The 20,591-nt window shown below is 38.9% G+C and overlaps 1 protein-coding gene across 1 annotated transcript in view; it reads left to right on the top strand.

Moving 5' to 3' along the window:
- The window catches only part of Sugt1 (SGT1 homolog, MIS12 kinetochore complex assembly cochaperone), a 34,334-nt gene that overhangs the window by 5,377 nt on the left and 8,366 nt on the right, over positions 1–20,591 (top strand). The window contains exons 3-10 of the mRNA XM_059273282.1: positions 2,701–2,791; positions 4,422–4,491; positions 5,035–5,105; positions 13,038–13,091; positions 13,499–13,515; positions 16,594–16,625; positions 19,100–19,196; positions 20,388–20,556. Coding sequence (XP_059129265.1) covers positions 2,701–2,791; positions 4,422–4,491; positions 5,035–5,105; positions 13,038–13,091; positions 13,499–13,515; positions 16,594–16,625; positions 19,100–19,196; positions 20,388–20,556 — 601 coding nt within the window. The remainder of the gene's footprint in view (positions 1–2,700; positions 2,792–4,421; positions 4,492–5,034; positions 5,106–13,037; positions 13,092–13,498; positions 13,516–16,593; positions 16,626–19,099; positions 19,197–20,387; positions 20,557–20,591) is intronic.

Below are 20,591 nucleotides of genomic sequence, written 5' to 3'. Positions count from 1 at the left end.
AGTTAATACAAAGTGAACTTCATGCTTTTTGTGTTTTAGAGAACATAAAGTTGGATGGGTAGGGAGATAGAAGGGTCTAGCAAGAGTTGTCGGACGGTAAAAACTTGATCAAAGTATATGAAAAAAATTTTCTTAAGAGGGGACAAAAAAGAGTAAAAGCGTTTTGTATTCAGTAGAGAAACACTCTGCCTACTGAGCCACATTTATAGAAAAAAAAAAGTCGATATTAAAACTATTTTTCCTTCAGCCTGCTGTCTGGTTTATGTCTTATATGTTTTAAAAATACTTTTTGAATTTGATCTTGACATCAATACGATCTATAATAACTTTTTTGGTCATAATATTCCTTCTCCCACCCCCTCCACTCCCGCCCCCCACCTCTCTCTTTTGGCTTTTTGAGACAAGATCTCTATGTAAGCCCTGGCTGTCTTGGAATTCTCTATATAGAGCAGGCTGGTGTGGAGCTCAGAGATACCTACCTCTGCCTCTGTACTGGGATTAAAGGTGTGTGCCACTATACCCAGCTCATTTGCTATTTTCAAAATTGTTTTAAAAATTAGGTACCAGATTTTCTTTCTTTCTTTCTTTTTTTTTTTTTTTTTTTGGTTTTTCAAGACAGGTTTAATAGTCCTGGCTGTCCTGGACTCACTTTGTAGACCAGGCTGGCCTCCAACTCACTGAGCTCCACCTGCCTCTGCCACCCAAGTGCTGAGATTAAAGACGTGTACCATCACTGCCCAGCACAAGAGTTCCTTAACTTAGGGATTTCAGAAAATACAGTGAGATGGTGAGAGAAGCTTAGAGTACAGTGAGCTGGGAGGCGCTTCTGTTTTGTGTCAGTTCTACTCTGGGACTTGACAGGCCTGGATTTGAATCTAGTCTCTGGTACAGTTTTGTCACTAAGGAAGTAAGAGAATGAATTTTCTGTGTCCCTCTGGAAAGAGAACACTCTAGTTCAGTGGTTCTCAGCCTTCCCAATGATGGGACCCTTTAATATAGTTCCTCATGTTGTGGTGACCCCCAAGCATACAATCTTTTTTATTGCTACTTCATAACTGTAGTTTTGCTGTTGTTGTGAATTGTGATGTAAATACCTGCTTTCCGATGGTGACCCTTTGTGAAAGAGTCATTTGACCCCCCCCTCCCCCCCGGGGGTTGCGACCCACAGGTTGAGAACTGCTGTTCTAGTCAGCTGAAGCAATAGATTTGAGGGGCGCCTAGTCAATTATTGTGGTTGGACATGAGCTGAGGGAAGAGTAATACAGTGCTAAAGATGTGGGGATGTAGGGAGTTCTGCTAAGAAGAACGTTTTAGAAGGACCTAGACTTTTGCTTGGCATCAGTTGGAAAGCTTTGTGCAGAGACACAGTAAAGGGTTTGATGTTACTGGTTGGATTAGATACTTTCAGTGCTTTTGAAGTCGTTGATTATAGGTATATTTTGGTGGTTTTCTTTAATTTTTTTTCAGACAAGGTCTCATATAAACCAAGCTGGTCTGGAACTTGCTGTGTAGCCGAGGAGGACTTTGAACTCCCAATTGTGCCTCTGCCTCATCAGTGCTGAGACAACAGGCATATGCCACCACATCCAGTTTTGTAGGTGCCAAGGGTTGAATCCCAAGACTTGGTGCTGAACAAGTCCTCTGCCAGTCAGGCTATCGCCCATCCTGGTTTTAGGTCTGTTTTGATTCCTGGTATACATTGGTTTTGGGAATCAGTAGATTTGAAAAAAAAAAAAAAAAAAAGGCCACTGGTGAGTGGCTATTTAAATACATCTTTTATAAAAACTAGTGTGTGGGTGCATTGAACAGAGAATCAGTCTTTTTGTCTGCACTTGGCATTGGCCTTATTGCCATGTGATGTTTTCTTGCATTGTTAATGGTCCAACTACTGTGTGACTACTGTGACTACCTAGGGCAGTGAAGATATTCATCTCTCTAATGCTAACTCTTAATCAGTTATCCTGGGATTTTATCTGGGCTTTGAGCAGAATGTTGTAATCTATTTTGGTTTTCTGGAATTGATAGGGAAGGCCAGTTGGATGTATATTTAACTCATTCTGTTAACCTCCATGAACTCTAAATTTAACTTCTAAGGGTTTTTTGTTTGTTGGTTTGTTTTGTTTTTAATTTTTTCTGTTTCCATTTGTGTGTGTGTGTGTGTGTGTGTGTGTGTGTGTGTGTGTGTGTGTGTGTGTGTATGTTTTCCTGAGACAGGGTTTCTCTGTGTAACATCCCTCACTGTCCTGGAACTTACTCTGTAGACCAGGCTAGCCTCAGACTCACAGAGATCCACCTGCCTCTGCCTCTCCAGTGCTGAGATTAAAGGTGTGCGCTACCACCGCCTTGCTTTGTTTTTGTTTTTGTTTTTTTTTTTTTTTAAGTTGGATAGCTTTACATTTTCTAGGCACCTCAAGTTCTACATGGTATTTGGGCTTTCTTCAAATGAGGAGGAATTCTGAACTGGTCTATTTATATCAGCTGAGCTTTTGGAATAAATGAGATGATAATAATTGCCGTTTATTGAGATCTTAATGTGGGAAATAGTGATCCTTTTACAATGACAAGCTCTAAGTTTGTTTCCTTCTTATTTTTCTCTAAATAGCTTGTGTTCACAGGTTATTTGATTTTAAGTTATGCTTTAATTAGAATCTGTTGACTTTACACATTATTTACTGACCTTCCACGTGTTTGTATTTGTAGGAGCTGACTAAGGCTTTGGAACAGAATCCAGATGATGCACAGTATTACTGTCAGAGAGCTTATTGTCACATTCTTCTTGGGAAATATCGTGGTAATGTTTCTTACAAACTATTTTGTCATTTTGTAGTTTACTTACAAATTTGTCCAAGTTAGAATGTTGGAATGGAGTCTCTGTGGACGTGTCACTGTGTGCCTGTGCTCACACTTGAGTATGTGTGTGGAAGCCAGAGGATAACCTTGGGTACACTCAGGAATGCTGTCCATCTCTTTGAAGACACGATGTTTCATTGGCCTGGAGCTCACCAATTAGGCTAGACTGATAGCCAGTGAGCCTCCAAGGGTTATAAGTGACCACACCTGGAGTTCCTATGTGGGGTGCTGCTGTGGATTGAATTTAGGTCTTTGTGTTTGCAAATAAAGGCTTTCCTTGCTGAGCCATCTCCTCAGCAACATCTTTGAGGATTTTTAACATGGTTTTTCATGGGAGAAACCTGCTGAGTAACATTGATTTAACAGTTATGCATATCTTTTCTTCAGTGGGCAGAGAATTTATAGAGATGTCATTCATTGTGGCTGTATTCACTGGTGTATACTACTTCATTTATTAATACACTATTTATTCCTTGTGTTAGCAATTTTTAATAAAAATGTATTTCTGAGTTGTGTGACTTTAATATATTGAGTGTGTATGTGAGTGGGGCAAGAATTCAGTGCCTTGAGTTACATAAATATTGTTAATGAGAAAAAGAGATGAGCTTTGGGACACAGCTTCATTTACTGATGACAGATGAGCTTTAAGGAAAAAAGCTAGAGGGGGCTGGAAAGAAGCCTCAGCAGTTAAAAGCTCTTTACAACTGTTGGTAACTCCAGCTCCAGTGGCTCTGATACCCTCTTCTGGACTCCCTGGACCCTGCACTCTAGTGGACAGACAGGCATACACACAATTTCATAATACATTTTTTTTTTTTTAAAAGAAGGAAGCTAAATATAAGACCACAAGGAAGATGTGAAAGTAATACATAGCTGAAAGTTTTCCTGTGTCCCACCCGGTCTAAGACCCAAGTAAACACACAGAGGTTTATATTATTTTTAAACTATGGCCATGGCAGGCTTCTCGCTAGCTAGCGAGATCTTAAAGTAACCCATTTCTATAAATCCATACTTTGCCACATGACTTGTGGCTTACCAGTACTTTACATCTTGCTTCTCCTGGTGGTGGCTGGCAGTTTCTCCTCTGCTTTGTCTTTCTCCTTCCTCATCTCTAGTTAGAATGTCCCACCTAACCTTATTCTGCCTCACTATTGGCCAAACAGCTTTATTTATCAACCAATCAGAGCAACACATTCACAGCATACAGAACGACATCATCCATCAGTAATACTTACATCTTATCTTAGATTAGTTTCTCCTTATTTAAAACTATTTGTCTTTCACCAATTTAAGAGGTTAAAAATAAAATACTGATATATTTGTTTTACATTATTTATTTTATGTGTGTCTGTGTATGCCAGCTTGTATATGCCACACATTGAGGGCAGAGGACAACTTGGAGTCCATTCTCATTCTGCCATGTGAGTTCTCGGCATTGAATTTAGATTGTCAAGGTTGATGACAAGTATTCTTTCTGCTGAACCATTGTGCTGGCCCTGATTCACGTTTGTGTGCAGTATATGCTGGATCTGTAAATATCTGACTAAACAACCTTACCTTTTTATATATAGATGGTATTGCTGATGTAAAGAAGTCTCTTGAACTCAATCCAAATAATCCTACTGCTTTCCTGAGGAAAGGGTATGTAATTAACTCATGGGTTTGGACTATAGCTAGTAGGTGTGGATTTGTTGAGTAAATTTGTTATAAGCTATTTATATATGTTGTAACCATACAATACTAACTTATGTAACTATGTTAACTGAAGAATGAGATAATGTATGGTTTTGAAGTAATGATGACTGAAGTAACTGCAAAGTGTGGCTGGAACTGATGGATGTTCTCTGTCAACAAAGCTAGACAGCCACAAGGAGTAGTAAACAAAAACTTGTCTGTTTTGTTTGTATTTAAGCAGTGCTTATTTTCATAAGAATGACTTAGTTAACTGAGAAACTAATTCTTTTGAAATTGATATATTTGTACAACTAAAATCAGATTCTTCAACTGAGTATTAAAACTGAGTTTTATGATATTATAGTATCTAAAATAATCCTTCTGGCTTATTAGCATACACTTGAAATTCTCTTTCAGCATATAAAAGTAAAAAGTGTCTTTATTTAGACAGAAGGCTCTTTTGCATGATTCATGTGTGTGTATTAATTTGTCTTTAATGTTCTCATACAGGATGTGTGAATACCATGAAAAAGACTATGCTTCTGCTTTAGACACTTTTGCAGAAGGACAGAAATTAGATAGTAAGTATCAGAATTACGTTTTCAGAAATGAATATCCTTTTTGGATCTTAAATACCACATCTAAATTTTATTAAAATCTTATTGTCCCAGAAACCCAATACCCTTTTTCTTCATTATTTCATGTTGATTTTAGAATTTGAATTCACTTAAAGTTTGATTAAATTGACCTTTCTTTAGCATTTCAATCACAGGTAAACTTTGCCATTAGCAACTAAAATTAGGGTCTGGCCAGTGGTTAGCCATTAAAGCATGTGGTGTGCAAGCAAGAGGACTGGAGTTTGGGTCCTTAGCATCCTTGTGAGTGCCAGATGGGGTGGCGGCTTGCTTGAGTTTCAGCCTGAGGAGGCTGAGGCAGAGGGTTCCTGGAGCAAGTTGGCTATCCAGACTAGCCAAATAGTGACCTCTGTGATTGAGAGGACTTGCCTCAGAGAATAGGAGGAAGAGCAATAGAGAAAGGTTGATAACATCAGTTCAGACCTCCAAACATGCACATACATGTTCTGGCATACTATACACACATACATGAAAAGAAAGGGGAAGGAAGGGAAGAAGCCAAAAACTATGTGATTTTTTTTTTTTTAACTCCTTTTACTCTTTGGGGGCCTGCTACCCTGTTCCCAAATAAATAACCATGGAAACTTATTATTATTTATGAATGCCCAACCTTAGCGTGACTTATTTCTACGCAGCTATTCTTTTTTTGTTGTTGTTTTGTTTTTTGTTTTTTTGTTTTTTTGTTTTTTCGAGACAGGGTTTCTCTGTGTAGCTTTGCGCCTTTCCTGGAATTCACTTGGTAGTCCAGGCTGGCCTCGAACTCACAGAGATCCGCCTGGCTCTGCCTCCCGAGTGCTGGGATTAAAGGCGTGCGCCACCACCGCCTGGCCACTACGCAGCTATTCTTAACTTAAATTATCCCGTCTACCTTTTGCCTCTGGGCTTTAACTTTATCCTACATACCTTTCTTTACTCTTACTTCCTGGCTTGCTCTGTGGCTGGGTCAGTGCTCCTGATATCCTCCTCTCTTTTTCTTCCTTCTCCTTCCCTCTTTTTGTCCTTCTATTTATCAGCCCCACCTGTCTTGCTGTTGGCCATTCAGCTCTTTATTAGACCAATCAGATCTTTTAGATAGATGAAGTAATGATGCATAAATCTAATTAATCTTATCAATAAAAAATCAGGACTCAGATATCAAGGTAAAAACCTGAAAGATCAGAGGAGCAGGGGAGCAGCCATAGTTGCTTCCTACCTTTCTAGTTCCTCTGACCAAAAAGACCTAGATCCTGTCTCCGCCCCACATTATTGCTTCCTGTCTCCTCTGTCCAGACCTCTATGGTTAACTAGTGACTAGCTCTGCCCTCTGACTCCAAGCTAGCTTTATTTGTCAGAACACAAACAAAATATCACATTTCCTCCCTTTTGTCTAAATAAAAAGCAAAGGTTTTAACTAACATAGAAAAACTATGCAATAAGTATAACTATATACAAATATATATAGGCAGTAATTACATTAACAATGTCTGGTCCATAGCATTTGACAAATTCAGAAAAAATAGTACATTTATCTATCCTGTTTTGGTGAATCCAATGTGTTGTACCTAATTCACTTTCTATCCTAGCTTGCATTACCAACCCAAAACTGTCATTTTATGTCTCTCAGCCTTATACACGTTAAACCTTTTTCGTGAGTTTCTTTTCTGAATTTGATAACAAGGAAAACTGTAACTGTCTAGTCTTCAACTTCATTAGAAACATGAGGATATAATATTACCTGAGTAAACAGGAAGTGCAGAGCAAACAACTTTCAAAACTAAGAATGACAGAAACAGCTGGCTGCCTGGGCAGTCACCCAAGGTTCCTCTGTAATGTTGGGGCATCCATCTTCAGCCTGTAGGCCTAGAAATATCTGACAGACATTTGTGAAGCAGGGTTTTTGAAGGACTTTCTTACCTTGTCTTGGCAAGGTTTGGCAGTCACTTTCTTTCATACCCTGCTTGTCCAATTTGGACAGCATGCTGTCAGCAGTTGAAGCAAGGACACTTTCTTGCCCAGTGGCTAACGTTTGCCACACAGAAAGTAAACTCCATATGGAATTTCTTTGATGCCCATCATCTTCTCTGAAGTTGACTGGTGCTGCCAGGAGCAGCCATGTCTCATTGTCATAAACAAAAAGAACCTTATGCTATTAAAACATCTTAAATGCCTTATTCTGTAGGTCTCTGAAGTGTTTGAAGACCACCTGTCTATCTAAAATATATCTCTATTTGACCTTGAAAACATACCTAACATGACTGCAAGTTTGATTGTAATAGGTGACTAACCACTAACCTGCATTTCTTTGTTATCCTAAATAGTTTGTAATAATAACTTTCAAGGACTAGAAATTTACATTATATTGTTAAATGAGCTGTTTAGGTATAAAACCTTGAACAAGAGTAGAAACGTATGTACAGTATGTTCTAACCAAAATAACCTTTTTGTCTAAATAAAAATGAAAGATTTTAACTTTAACATAGTAAAACTACATACAATGAAAACAGTTATCAAGGAAGAATTATTTACAATATTCAGTCCATTTGTATTTCACATATTCTGAGAAAATACTCCATTATCTATTCTTTCTTAGTGAATCCAAAGTTTATAACTAACTTACTTTCTATCATAACTAAGGAAAACTACAATTATTATTATCTAGTCTTCAACTCCATCAAAGGCCCCAGAAGGATATAGTATCATCTGAGTAAACAGGAAGTTCATTGCAAGCAATTTCCAAAAATAAGAAATGACAGAGAGATCTGGCTGCCTGGACAGTCACCCAAAGTTCCTCTACATAGTTGGGGCATTCATCTTCAGCCTACAGGCCTAGAATATCTGGCAGACTTTTCAGTGAACCTTTCCTCTTTGTCCTGCAGAATGTCTGGAAGACTCTTCTGTGAAGCAGGAACTCTGAAGGACCATCCTGCCTTGTTTTGGCAAAGTTTAGTCATTTTCCTGTGGTCCTACATATTCAGTTTATCAAACATACGTCAAGCAGTCAAGGCAAAAGCAGTGTCTTACCCAAATGCCTCATCTTGCCACACAGAAAGCAAACTCCTATGGAGTTTCTTTGATGCCCATCATTCTTTTATGAAGTAAATTAGTGCTGCCAGGAGCAGATGTGTATCATTGTCATGAAAAACCTTAGGTTATTAAACGTTTTAAATGCTATATTCTGTAGTTCTTTGAAGTGTTTGAAAATCATCTGTCTAAAATATACCTTTTTACCTTGAAAACATACCAAATTTTGACTATAAGTTTGATTATAACCTCATTTCTTAATTATACATTGCATTTTTAAATGAGCTGCATAAGCACAAACAAGAGTAGCAACATATATACAGTATAACAAAAATAACCTTAAATTTGTATCACTATAACAATCCATGCCAATGCAACATATCAGAGATTAGTAGTTGTCTTTTTATCCTATATTTCTATAGTTCCTTAAATGATAACAAACATCCATGACCCACCAAATAACCAAAAGCCTCCCACAACCCAACTCTTGGGAATGTGGATGTTGTTTTCTCTAGACTGTTCCCTGTTTTCTGTGGGTGAAACACCTTTAGAGGTCCTTGAGATAATGGCCAAGTCCTGGAAAGACCATCTATAGCCTTTGTTGATAGATATCGCCTGCCAAATTTCAGGAAGTCTCTTTTGATCAAACCTGATCCATAGTAACCTGGAATGAAGCAAAACTGCTTTTCCAAAGTAATGCATCTTTTAAGTTCCATTTTACAAATACATTTTTTTACTTCCATTTTAAAGTTAAGGCATTCTTAAACTATCTAGGCCTGTTTATTTCATCAGTCCCTCTTTCAGTCTCATGTCTCTTAGCAGCTGTGGTTGCTTATCAGCATTCAAAAAAAATTCAGAATCAACACAATATTATATAGGATCTAGACTCCCTGTGTGTTTCCCATCTTACGTGACTTTTTTCTTTTATATTACTTTCACTGTCTCTTTAAAGACTTTATTATTTTTTAAACTCTTTCTTTCTATGACTATATATATCTATATTCTTTCTTAACACCTGTACACATTGTAAAACACACTGGAACCTGTTTAGAGGTTTTTTTTCTGTCTGGATCTCTTTTACTGCATACTTGTAGTCTTTTTTGACCATCTGAGTAAACTTTAAACTGCTAAGCTACAGCTGGGTCCTCCAGACACTCTATCATCTGGCTCTGCTGCTTTTGGGGTCATGAGAGCCAAGCCTAAAGCTTGAGGCCTGGTCAGAGGTGCATGACCAAGAACTGCATTCAGCCCCCCAGCTATGGAATGCCAGTGCCCTGCACTACGGCAGGCAGGCGTTTTTTTTTTTTTACTTAGGTTTTTTGTTTCTATTTAGCATGAAAAAGGCTGTGTAAGTGCTCTGCTGTAGGGCACTTACCTCTCTTTAAAGGAGCTGTGTCTTTTTTTTTTTTCCCTTCAAATTTTCTCAGGCCCTGTGGAAATTTGAGAGCCTCATGTTGGTATGCCAAAATGTAGTTTTGTGTGTTTGTTTTGTTATTTACTCTTTTAGCTTTTTAGTCTTTTAGGGAGCCCACCACCCAGCTCCCAAATAAATCACACAGAGGCTTATTCTTTCTTATGAATGCCTGGCCTTAGCTTGGCTTGTTTCTTGCAGCTTTTCTTAAATTATCCCATCTACCTTTTGCCTCTGGGCTTTTATCTTTCTCTATTTCTGTAAATCTCTTCTTTCCTTACTCCATAGCTTGCTCTATGGCTGGCCCCTGTGGTCCTCTCTCCTTTTCTCACTCCTCAATCCTTTCCTCCCAGATTTCTTCTTCTATTTATTCTCTCTGCCTGACAGCCTCACCTATCCTTTCTCCTGCCTTGCTATTGGCCATTCAGTTCTTTATTAGACAAATCAGGTATTTTAGACAGGCTCAGTAACACAGCTTCACAGAGTTAAACAAATGGAACATAAAAGAATGCAACATATCTTTGCATCATTAAATAAACGTTACACAGTATAAACAAATGTAACACATCTTAAAATAATATTCCACAATAATGTGCTTTCTTTGCTGTTTAATCTAGCTGCCCTCCTGGCATGTGCATGAATATTTGTTGAGTGCATGTGTTTCCCAGTAATTAACCTCAGGTAGCATTCCTTAGGAACTGTCTTTGTTTTTTGAGATGAGACTGAAGCCTTGCTCTGTTAGGCTAGCCTGCCTGGCCAATGAGCTCCACTGCTGGTATTCCAAGCTCACACCATCACACCTGGCTTTTTACATGAGTGCTGGAGGTCACACTGAAGTCCTTCTGCTTGTTTGGCAACTAGTCTCTCCCAGAGCCTGGCTGTGTTTTCTTCTACTGGAAAAGTGAAAATTTAATTTGATTTCTTATTCAGAAGTGAGTTAATGGGGCTGGATATGGCTCAGGTTAAGAGCACTGGCTGCTCTTCCAGGGGATCCAGCATACACAATTGCCTGTATCCTCAGTTCCAGGGAATCCCACACCCTCTTCTGGCCTGTGAGACCACCAGACACAGCTAGGGTGTACAGACATACATCCATACATGTACACAGAGCACTCACACATAAAATAATAAAATTTAAAAAACTGTCCATTCTAAGTTAGGTTGCTAAAAGAGGAGGTTCGACAGCCGAGTCTTTGTATGGACAAGTAAAGGTTAAGTCTGAACCTTGTGAGATACAGGTTCTTCCTGTTTATGGCAGTGCCATGTAACCTAGACTGATGTTGAGCTCATTATGGAGCTGAGGATGACCTTGACCTTGTGACCTTCCTGCCATTACCTCTGGAGTGCTAGCATTACTGACAGGCACCATTGTACCCAGTTTATGTAGTACTGGGGATCAAATCCAGGGCTTCCTGTAGACACACAGCTATATTCTCAGGCACAAATAGTTTTGAGAGTATTATGCATCTTCAAATTGCCATGATTTTGAGAAGTACTATAAATGGACATTTCTTGTCTTGACTTCCTGGTCCCAAATAACTGACTCAGAGGCTAAATATGAATTATAAATGCTCGATGGATAGCTCAGGCTTGTTACTAGCTAACACACTTAAGTTAACCCATATTTCTATTTATGCATTGCCACATGGCTCATGGCTAGTTACTTCACGTCCTTCATGCACTTCATTTTTTTCTACACATCCTGCTTGCTTGGTGGCTGGCTGGCTGGCTGGCTGGCTGGTGTCCCTCCTGACTCAGCCCTCCTTCTTCCCATCATTCTGTTTGGTTTTCCTGCCTAACTTCCTCCCCAGCTACCAGCCTGTCAGCTTTTTATTAACTAGTGAGAGTGATACATATTCACAGTGTAGAAAAGGATTGTTCCACAGCAAGTGTGTATGAACCAGGATCTAGTTACATAGAGAAAGTGAGTGCCAGAAAGCTACCAAAAGGTAGATTTTATAAGTAATCTTATAGAAAATTATAGGAAATTTCATAATCCAAATTGTGTTATTTAATTTCTTTCCTGTGGTTGAATGTTACTGTAGTTCTTTAAAACAAAGGTTCTTAATTGGAAACAGTTTTACTTCAGGGGGACTTTTGTCAGTGTCTGAAGAGATTGTTGATAGTCATAACTAGTGGAAGGGGGCTACTGAAGATCTTTGAGTAACATCTTGTAGTGCACATGATTGTTCCCATGAGAGGTATCTGGTCCAAAATGTCAGTAATGATGAAATTGACAAGCCCTGCTCCTAAAGTGCTACATATTTTAAAATTTTACTTTGTAGTGCTTTATCATTGCTCTTGTACATAATTTCTCAGAAGAAAGGACTTTAGGCTCCAGTATACAAACAGAAGCAATAACTTAGGAAGGTAAATATCTGGGAAACAGTAATACTTCAATTTGTTTTCTGTAGTTTGGGCACATAGATTCTATAGCTATTGATTTGCTCTTTGCAAATCTAAAGAATCTGGTTTTCTAATTTTTGTGATGTGAGGCATTCTATATTCTGTATCCTTTGCATTGTGCCTTCTTCTCCCTTGTATGGTAAGAGGCTTTTACTGGTTGTGTGACTAATAGGTTATTTAAGACTAGTGTTTGAACATAATAGTTCCCCAGAAGAAAGAATATAGTGCATGTGTGCCTAACTAACATTTTGATAAGACATGACTAGTTTAATTTCTCATAAATCAGACAGTTTTGAAATGTTGTATGACTGGGCAGTGGCAGCACATGCCTTTAATCTCAGTACTTGGGTGGCAGAGGCAGGTGGATTTTTGTGAGTTCGAGGTCAGCCTGGTCTACAGCGCTAGATCCAGGACAGCCAGGGCTACACAGAGAAACCCTGTTTTGATCAATTAATATTTAGCACTGTTTACTAGGCATAGAAACTATTTAGATATTGTTCTAGATCTTCAGAGGTAAATAATTTGTTGATTTCGTTTACATTTCTGCTCTCTAAATATGTAGTTTACTATGTATGTTCAGTTTCTTGGATATCATGTAACTTGGAGATGTGACTGTTTCCTAAAGTATTGAAGATAGACAAAATCACAGAGGAAATGGTAGAGCAAGATGAAGGGATGAGAACTCATTTGGGCATCTCATTCATGCTTCCTTTGCCTTATGAGAGAGTTACTTTAAGATCGGGGTAGATGCAGGAAATGTAGATTATAAACATCTGAGGAACTAATGAGACTGACTGGGGTTAGAACTGGTTGAACAGAATAGTTTTCTAAGATGAACAGCTCAGTGGTAAACCCATGGTTGCATTAGAGCTTTAGCACTGTGCTTGCTGTGCTCTGTTTGGGCAGGCAGTATCTATTTTATTAATAGACTGCTCAGTTCCCAGTGCCTACACTATTTCAGGCATAATAGGCTGCTAGTAATATTGGTTGAATGAATCTGTTACATTGTTCACATGAGGAATTTTACAGTCAAGTTTTTTGTTTTTGTTTTTTTGTTCCAGGTGCAGATGCAAACTTTACAATCTGGATTCAAAGATGCCAGGAGACTCAGAATAGTAAGTATGTTGGGCGGGTTCCACATTCTTTTTTTTTTTAACCTTTCTTGGTTCTAGGGATCAAACCCATGGCCTTGTACATGCTGGGCAAGTCGTGCTCTACCATTAAGTTACACCCCAGCCCCAGTAATAGACTGCTTCTGATTGACCCTCAGTTTTAGTCTTTCTTACGTCAGAAGGAAAATTTAATGGTTTTGTTTTGCCAAAAGTATTTTGTTATTACCAGTAAAAGGTAATCAAGGAATCTAAAGTTAAATAGAACAATTTGCTTCAATAGAAACAATTTGCTTCATTTGAAATATATAAAGAATTAGCTTTCTTGATGTGTTTGTTGTAGAAATCATGTCTGTAGCCTTGCCTACAAACATACTGTTATCTGAAAATGCTTCCTTTTTTATGTTTTGTAGGATCAGAATCTGAAGTGGTAAGTCCATTCACCCCTCATGTTTATTTAGTCATGTTAAACTTAATGAATCAAATATATTTAAGCCAGGGTTTGAGATGAGCTCTCATAAATATTAAACAATTCCATTTAAATATTAGTTATCTGAAATAATTTATTTTGTTGAAATAAAACTACAAGTTTTAATCATGTAAAGTACTGGGTTGTCTTAATGAAGTTAGTGTGTAATCTAAGCTGATGGGGTTTTAGTGTGATTATTTTCTATCTGTTCCTTGCCAGTGTCTACAACTTATTAGGTTAAATAGTTGTCATCATATAGGGCTTTTTTTTTTTTTTTTAACACTGTAGGTGTAAAGTACACTGGAAATGCTTTTATTCGTCTGATTCATTCTTAATACTTGTTAATGTTTTGGACATGAGAATCTTAAATTACAGTGCCAAGGCTGCAGAGCTGACTCAGTAGTTAAAAGCACTCACTGCTCTTCCTAGCACTCAGGTTCAGTTCCCAGTATCTACATCAAGTAGCTCACAATCACTTGTAACTCTAGTTTCAGGGTATTTGACGCCCTCTGGCTTTCTAGTACACTGTTCACATGTGATGAACAGACACTTAGGCAGGCACACATACACAGAAATAAAAATGAACAGATCTTTAAAAAATTACTGTGTAATTGTAAGGAAAAGTAACAGTATGTGGTGAACTTAATTTTTTAAAATTTCTTTTATGTGTATGAGTGTTTTGCCTGTGTGTATATCTGTGTACTATATATATGTGTGTGGTATGTGTGGAAATCAGAAGAGGACATCAGATTCCTGGAACTAGAGTTGTCAGGTGGTTTTGAGCTTCCATTGGGTACTAGGAATCGAACCTGGGTCCTCTGGAAGGGCAGTCAGTGCTTCTAACTACTGAGCCATCTTTCCAAGCCCCACGGTTTTTATCAGTTTAGACTTTCATATAATGCAGTTACGTTATGACATACTGTCTTAGGAGTAGTTGTCACATACATAGTCAAGAAAGAAAATCACAAGGAGTTGGGAAATGTGTGTAGAACTCATTTTATGGATAATTACCTTTTTGAGATGCTCATTCATCTTTTAAGGAAGATTTCCATCTCAAGTTTCCAAAATTACATTGTGACATTGAGAAAACAACTTATTCTGCGAGATATATTCATGTATGAAGTGTGTCTAACAGAACTAATCTGCTTTAGACAGATTTCCCTGGGAGCATTAGGCAATGCATGTGTATAGGTAAAGTTTAGAACAGCTTCCAAAATTGAAGCCCTGTTCAACCATCTCTGTCCACCTGTGCTTACCACGTAATCCTAGGTGCCCGGGCAGTAAATGAGGAACTGATTGGAGAGGTCTTGACAGGTTGGCTTCCTAATTCACCTGTTGATAGTTCTTTGTTCAGGCCTTAGGCTAGGTTTGTGGTGGGGTTTGTGTATGGGCCAGGCTCTTGCAAGTACTGCGAGCTGAGAAAAGCAACTTAAGGGAAGAAGAAAGGTTTATTTTTGACTCAGTGTTACTCATCTGGTTAGGGAGATCAGTCAAAACATAGCTGCTTACATCAGGGGGACCAGGAAGTAGAGAAAAAGGGAGCAGACTGGGTACCCAATGTAACCTTCAAAAGCATTCATCCCCAGTGACTTTCCTCCAGCCAGCCCTGCTTCTTGCAATGGTACCATCCACTACATGTAACCTTTGGGATCTGAGGATACTTTGTATCTAAACTGTTTAGTCTGTGAACAACAGAATGGTATTTGCATAACAAAACTCCGTTTGTCCAGTAATAAAGGATACAGAGCTTTAGTGTGTTCTGTCGTGCTGTGGTTTGGTCTGTTGGTCTGTCTGTCCGTCTATCCATCTATCGTCTATCTATCCATCTATCTATCATCTATTCATCTGTCCATCATCTGTCCATCTGTCCATCTATCTTTTTTTAAGAATTTTTTTTAAATGTGTCTTGAGTGTTTTCCCTAAATGTATGTGTATACGCACCACATGTACCCTTGGATGAACAGAAGTGGGCATTGGATCTCCTGGAACTGGAGTTATAGGTGGTTGTGGGCTGTCACGTTGGTGCTGCAAACTGAACCTGGGTCTTCTAGAGAGTGGTCAGTACTTTAACTGCTGAGCCATCTCTTCTGGCCTGATTTAGTCTACTTTTGTCCTGGTTCCAACCTAAATTGTAATTGTTTCCTGTGTGCAAACTGGAACTCCGAGTTGTCTTCACACCTCTAGAATGGTTTTGCTCACTTTGGTTGCTTTCTTTTTCATTTAGGGACAATGCAGAGGCCACCCATAACTCTGGGCATCATCTTTACCTTCCCATCGCCCTAACTAGTGGACATACAGTTTATCAGTGCTATGTGGATTAGGGAATTCTCATTGCCATGGCTGGGAATGGTGGCTCATCCTTATAATACTTAAGAGGCAGAGGCAGGAGGATCAGGAGTTCAGCCAGCCTAGGCTATGAATGAGACTGCGTGAAGTAAAAGTCAGTTTATTTCCTCATGGTCGGGGTGTGTTGTAGAGATACCTTAAATAGAGTAAAATGTTCTTCTGAAGCTAACCATTGAGATGGTCCTTTCCGGTTTTTAGAGCAGCATTTGATATCGTAATTAAGCCTGAGGTTATACTGTCTCTTAAAAATGATTTTTCTTTCTTGAGACAGAATCTCATGTATCCTGTGCTGGTCTTGAACTTGCTTTGTCCCTGAGGATGAGCCTGACCTCCTGCTCCTCTTGTCTCTAGCTCCCAAGTGCTGGGATGTAGGGTGTACTTCTACCACATCAGGCTGAAAATGGTTTTCCAAATGCTAACCCGATCTTATGACTGGATAGACTACACAAGTCAGTTCTCCCAGTCATGCTTGTAGAAAGTTTTGTTGTTGTTGTGGCAGGGTCTCAATGTGTAAGGCTGGTCTGGAACTCCTGCTCCTCCTTCCAAGCAGCCTGCCAAGCGTTAAGATGGTACACTGTACTTTTTCCACATTAAAGAACCATAGGCCTAAGTGAATTAATAATATTTGAATTTTTTAATATAGCTGCTAAACTAACGTGTAAAAATCTTTCTCTTTCACCTTGCCCAAATCAGTCTACATCTCAGAGAACTCAGTCAAAAATCAAGTAAGTGTTTCTTTTTTTATAAAGCAGTGCCTGGTAATGTGCTTAAAGAGAAGAAAACTCTGGTTTCACAGAAGGCAGAGTGTACTGTGTAATTTTAAATATTTTCTATTTTTAAAAGTTGTGTTAGGTCTTTATGAAAAATTACATTTTAAGGCTGTCTACTAATTAATATTAACAAATAATTCAAATAGCTCTCATCTCTAAACTTGCTTTGCTTGGTTCCATATTATGTTGCCTTTCTGTGTATTAAGGAGAGCTGCTTCCAGTTAAGTTGATACTGTTAAACATGTAAAGAAGCAGTAGGCTGCACAGAATTGAAATTTGCCATGCTAGTGGTGGTGGAGTATGTGTGTGTGTGTGTGTGTGTGTGTGTGTGTGTGTGTGTGTGTGTACATGTGCGTGCACATGCACGTGCATGATAGTGGTGCTGAAGATTGAACCAGCAAAAGCCTCATGCATGCTAGGCAAGTGCCATGTAGGTGAGTTGTTGTTCACAGTATAAGAGGCAGGACAAGTATAAGGTCCTTGTCCTGCCTCTTATATTTGGATCAGTTTTTCATAGGAATGTTCTACATGAGTTCAGAGTTAGTACTGCAGTCATAGTAATGAATAGCAAGGCTTTGACTTTGGCTTAGTCAGTAAAGTGCTTACCCTGCAAGTTTGAGCACCTGAGTTTGGATCCCCATCACTCACATAGAAACAAAACAACAACAAACAAAAAGACTGGTCATAGCAGCACACATCTGTAATCCAAGTAAGTGCTGGGTAGATGGAGACAAGTGGATCCCTGGAGCTCACTGGCCAGCCAGCTTGCCTAGCCATTTAGTGAACTCCAGGTTCAGTGATAAACCCATTTCAAAAAGGTAACAGTTGAGGAAGACACCCAACCACTGGCCAACACACACATACAAGCATACACTCAGCCACATGCATACATGCACAAAACATACACAAAAATTATCCACTAGCCATGTAAACAACTTGTGTTCTTTTTTAATATTTTTTTATTGAGAAAACATTTTTTTATTATCATTACTATTTTTTTTACATCCCGGCTACATTTTCCTCGCCCTCCTCTCCTCCCAGCTCCTCCCCCACTGCCCCTCTGCTCCAACCCCCCCCCCCCCACACACACACACCGCCCATCCACTCCTCCTTTTATATTCAGGAAAGGACAGGCCTCCCATGGATATCAACCAGATGTGGCATGTTAAGTTGCAGTAAGACTAGACACCTCCACTCATGTTAAGGCTGGATGGGGCAACCCAGCATGAGGAAAGGGGTCCCAAAAGCTGGCAAAAGAGTCAGAGATAACCCCTGCTCCCATGTTAGGAGTTCCACAAGAGGACTAAGTTACACAACTGTCACATATCTGCAGAGGGCCTAGGTCAGTCCCATGTAGGCTCCCTGGGTGTTGGTTCAGTCTCTGTGAGTCCTGGTTAAAGAACTTGTGTTCTTAAGATGATAACAGAAACACCTGATGGTTTGCTGTAGAACTGTGCGCCATCACTGAATTGTGGAGGTGTTTGCTGAGACTACTGAAGTGCGTTTCTTTAATCAACATGCTTTTATTGTAATCTAAGTAGCTGAGGTGGCAGTTCAAAACAGTTTATAAGTATACTGTGAAGCAGGCACTTCCCTTGTTTTAGACATATAATAATGCAGGATAAACAGCTTTGCCCTCTGGGAGATTATAGTCTATTCTAGTTTGGAAGTGACAATGCCTACATTTTCAGAGCTTTTGTTGTGGGAGGACATGTAAAATATGACTCTTTAGACACAGTGGTCTTTCCTCAAAACTTAAGTGAAAGAGAAAGGTGTATAATTTGCTGGCACTGTGGGGGATCTATGTAATTTATACTCAGTTGTGTCTCCTCTTTGTATCTGTTCCCCTCTTGGGGTGAACAGAGCTTAGAGTATTGACCCAGGTTGACCTGTGTCCCTTGTCTCAATGCTGCTGATTGATTCAGAGGCTAATCACTTCATTTTTCTGAGCTAGCAATCTCAATCTGGTTTGTTTTTTTTGTTTTTTTTTGTTTTTTTTTTTTTGGAGCCTGTCCTGGAACTCACTCTGTAGACCAGGCTGGCCTCAAACTCACAGAGATCCTCCTGGCTCTGTCTCCCAAGTTCTGGAATTAAAGGCATGCGCCACCACCGCCCGGCTCAATCTGTTTTTCAAATGTTAGCGTCAGGCGGAAATGAGAGAACTGGTAACTGTTCAAGTTTCCTCTTCTGTATTAGCTTAAGCACAGCATTATTAGGAAATGAGAGGGTCTGTACCTGCTAGGAAGGTTTAGATCCTCTGCCTCCCACTCTCTTCTTATGTAGGTGACAGGAATTTAGTTTTCCTTGTTGTTTACAGCTGCTTTGTTACTGTCTTCCTCAAGGTGGAGCTCTTGTTACTTAACAGTCTATTAATTTGACAAACAACTTTAAGAAAATCAGAAATTATATGACTATATTCCTTTAAATAGGTATGATTGGTATCAAACGGAATCTCAAGTAATCATTACACTTATGATCAAGAATATTCAGAAGAATGATGTAAATGTGGAATTTTCAGAAAAAGAGGTAATGAATCTTTGAACCATCTATTATATAGAGGTTAAATACTATTTATGAGTTTAGTATATTGCAGAATAGTTTATACCAGTTTATTAGATATATTCCATTTTTTCTTGAGATAATATGGAAAATAATAAATAAAAATTGGAAGCATTCATTTGAATTATTTTTCTTTGAGACAGGGTTTCTCTAGTTGTCTTGGAACTCACTTTGTAGAACAGGCTGGCCTGGAACTCATGGAGATCCATCTGCCTCTGCCTCCCAAGTGCTGGGATTACAGGTATGGGCTACCACTGCCCAACTCATTTGAAGTTTTTCAAAATTTGAACTATGTCGCCATGACTGGTCTTGAACCTGCTGTAATCCTCCTGCCTCTGACTCTGGAGTGCATGTCACTGTGCACTTACTAGACATGGTGAACTTATGCCACTGTCACTGGCTTATGTGCATCCTTGGCTAGATTTGCAGGGTAAAGCAGAACGGGGTCGATATAATTAAGATCCATGCTTTGGTTAAACTTTCTGGCATATATTACTTTTGAAAAGGTTTAGTTTACCACCGCCACCACCCACCCACCCATCCACCACCACACACAAAAAAAGTTTAGTTGTATGAGATTTATACATGTCTTAAAATATATTAACTTTTCAATATATTAACTATTTAACTAAATCAAATGAATATGATTTAATATCTTTTTCTTCCTCATGATAGATACTTAAAAGCAGTAGTGTGGTAGAATTAACATAATTTACACATGAGTAGGCATTTTTAAAACTATATGCTCTATTACTTTGTTCTTGTGTATTGTTTTCTTCATTTGAATATTAAGTATATGTGATTAGCTCTGTAACTAATACACTTTTGAAGTACCTAAATCTTACATTCCAGAGATGGTGAAATGGCTTAGTGAATAAAGGCCCCTTTTGCCAAGCCTGACAATCTGAGTTCAGTCCTGGGGTTCCACATGGTGAAGGGAGAGAGCAGACGCCTGAAGCCTGTCATGTGACCTCCACATGACGTGGCAGGTGTAGGAGGATGCGCGCTCACGAGCACACACACACTAAAACAGAACACACAAATCTGACTATCTATGTAAAACACTTAATCTGCAGCATTGCTGAGATTTGTATTTCTATTAAATACTTAGCCTTTTATGTATATTTACAAATCTGATGCCCACTTTGTTTTCCTTAGTTGTCTGCTGTGGTGAAACTCCCTTCTGGAGAAGATTACAATTTGAAACTGAGGTTGCTTCACCCTGTAGTGCCGGAGCAGAGCACGTTTAAAGTACTTTCAACAAAGGTAAGCAAGTTGAAAAAATGTAATATAAAAAAGGTAATGTCTGCAAAACAAATAAATACTGGTGGACGTAATCGTCTAGACATAATAGTCTTGTAC

The sequence above is a fragment of the Peromyscus eremicus genome, chromosome 9 (assembly GCF_949786415.1).
Source record: "Peromyscus eremicus chromosome 9, PerEre_H2_v1, whole genome shotgun sequence".
In the NCBI taxonomy this organism is placed as follows: Eukaryota; Metazoa; Chordata; class Mammalia; order Rodentia; family Cricetidae; genus Peromyscus; species Peromyscus eremicus.
Note: the sequence above shows the minus strand (reverse complement) of the source record. Positions and strands in the feature narration are given on the sequence as shown.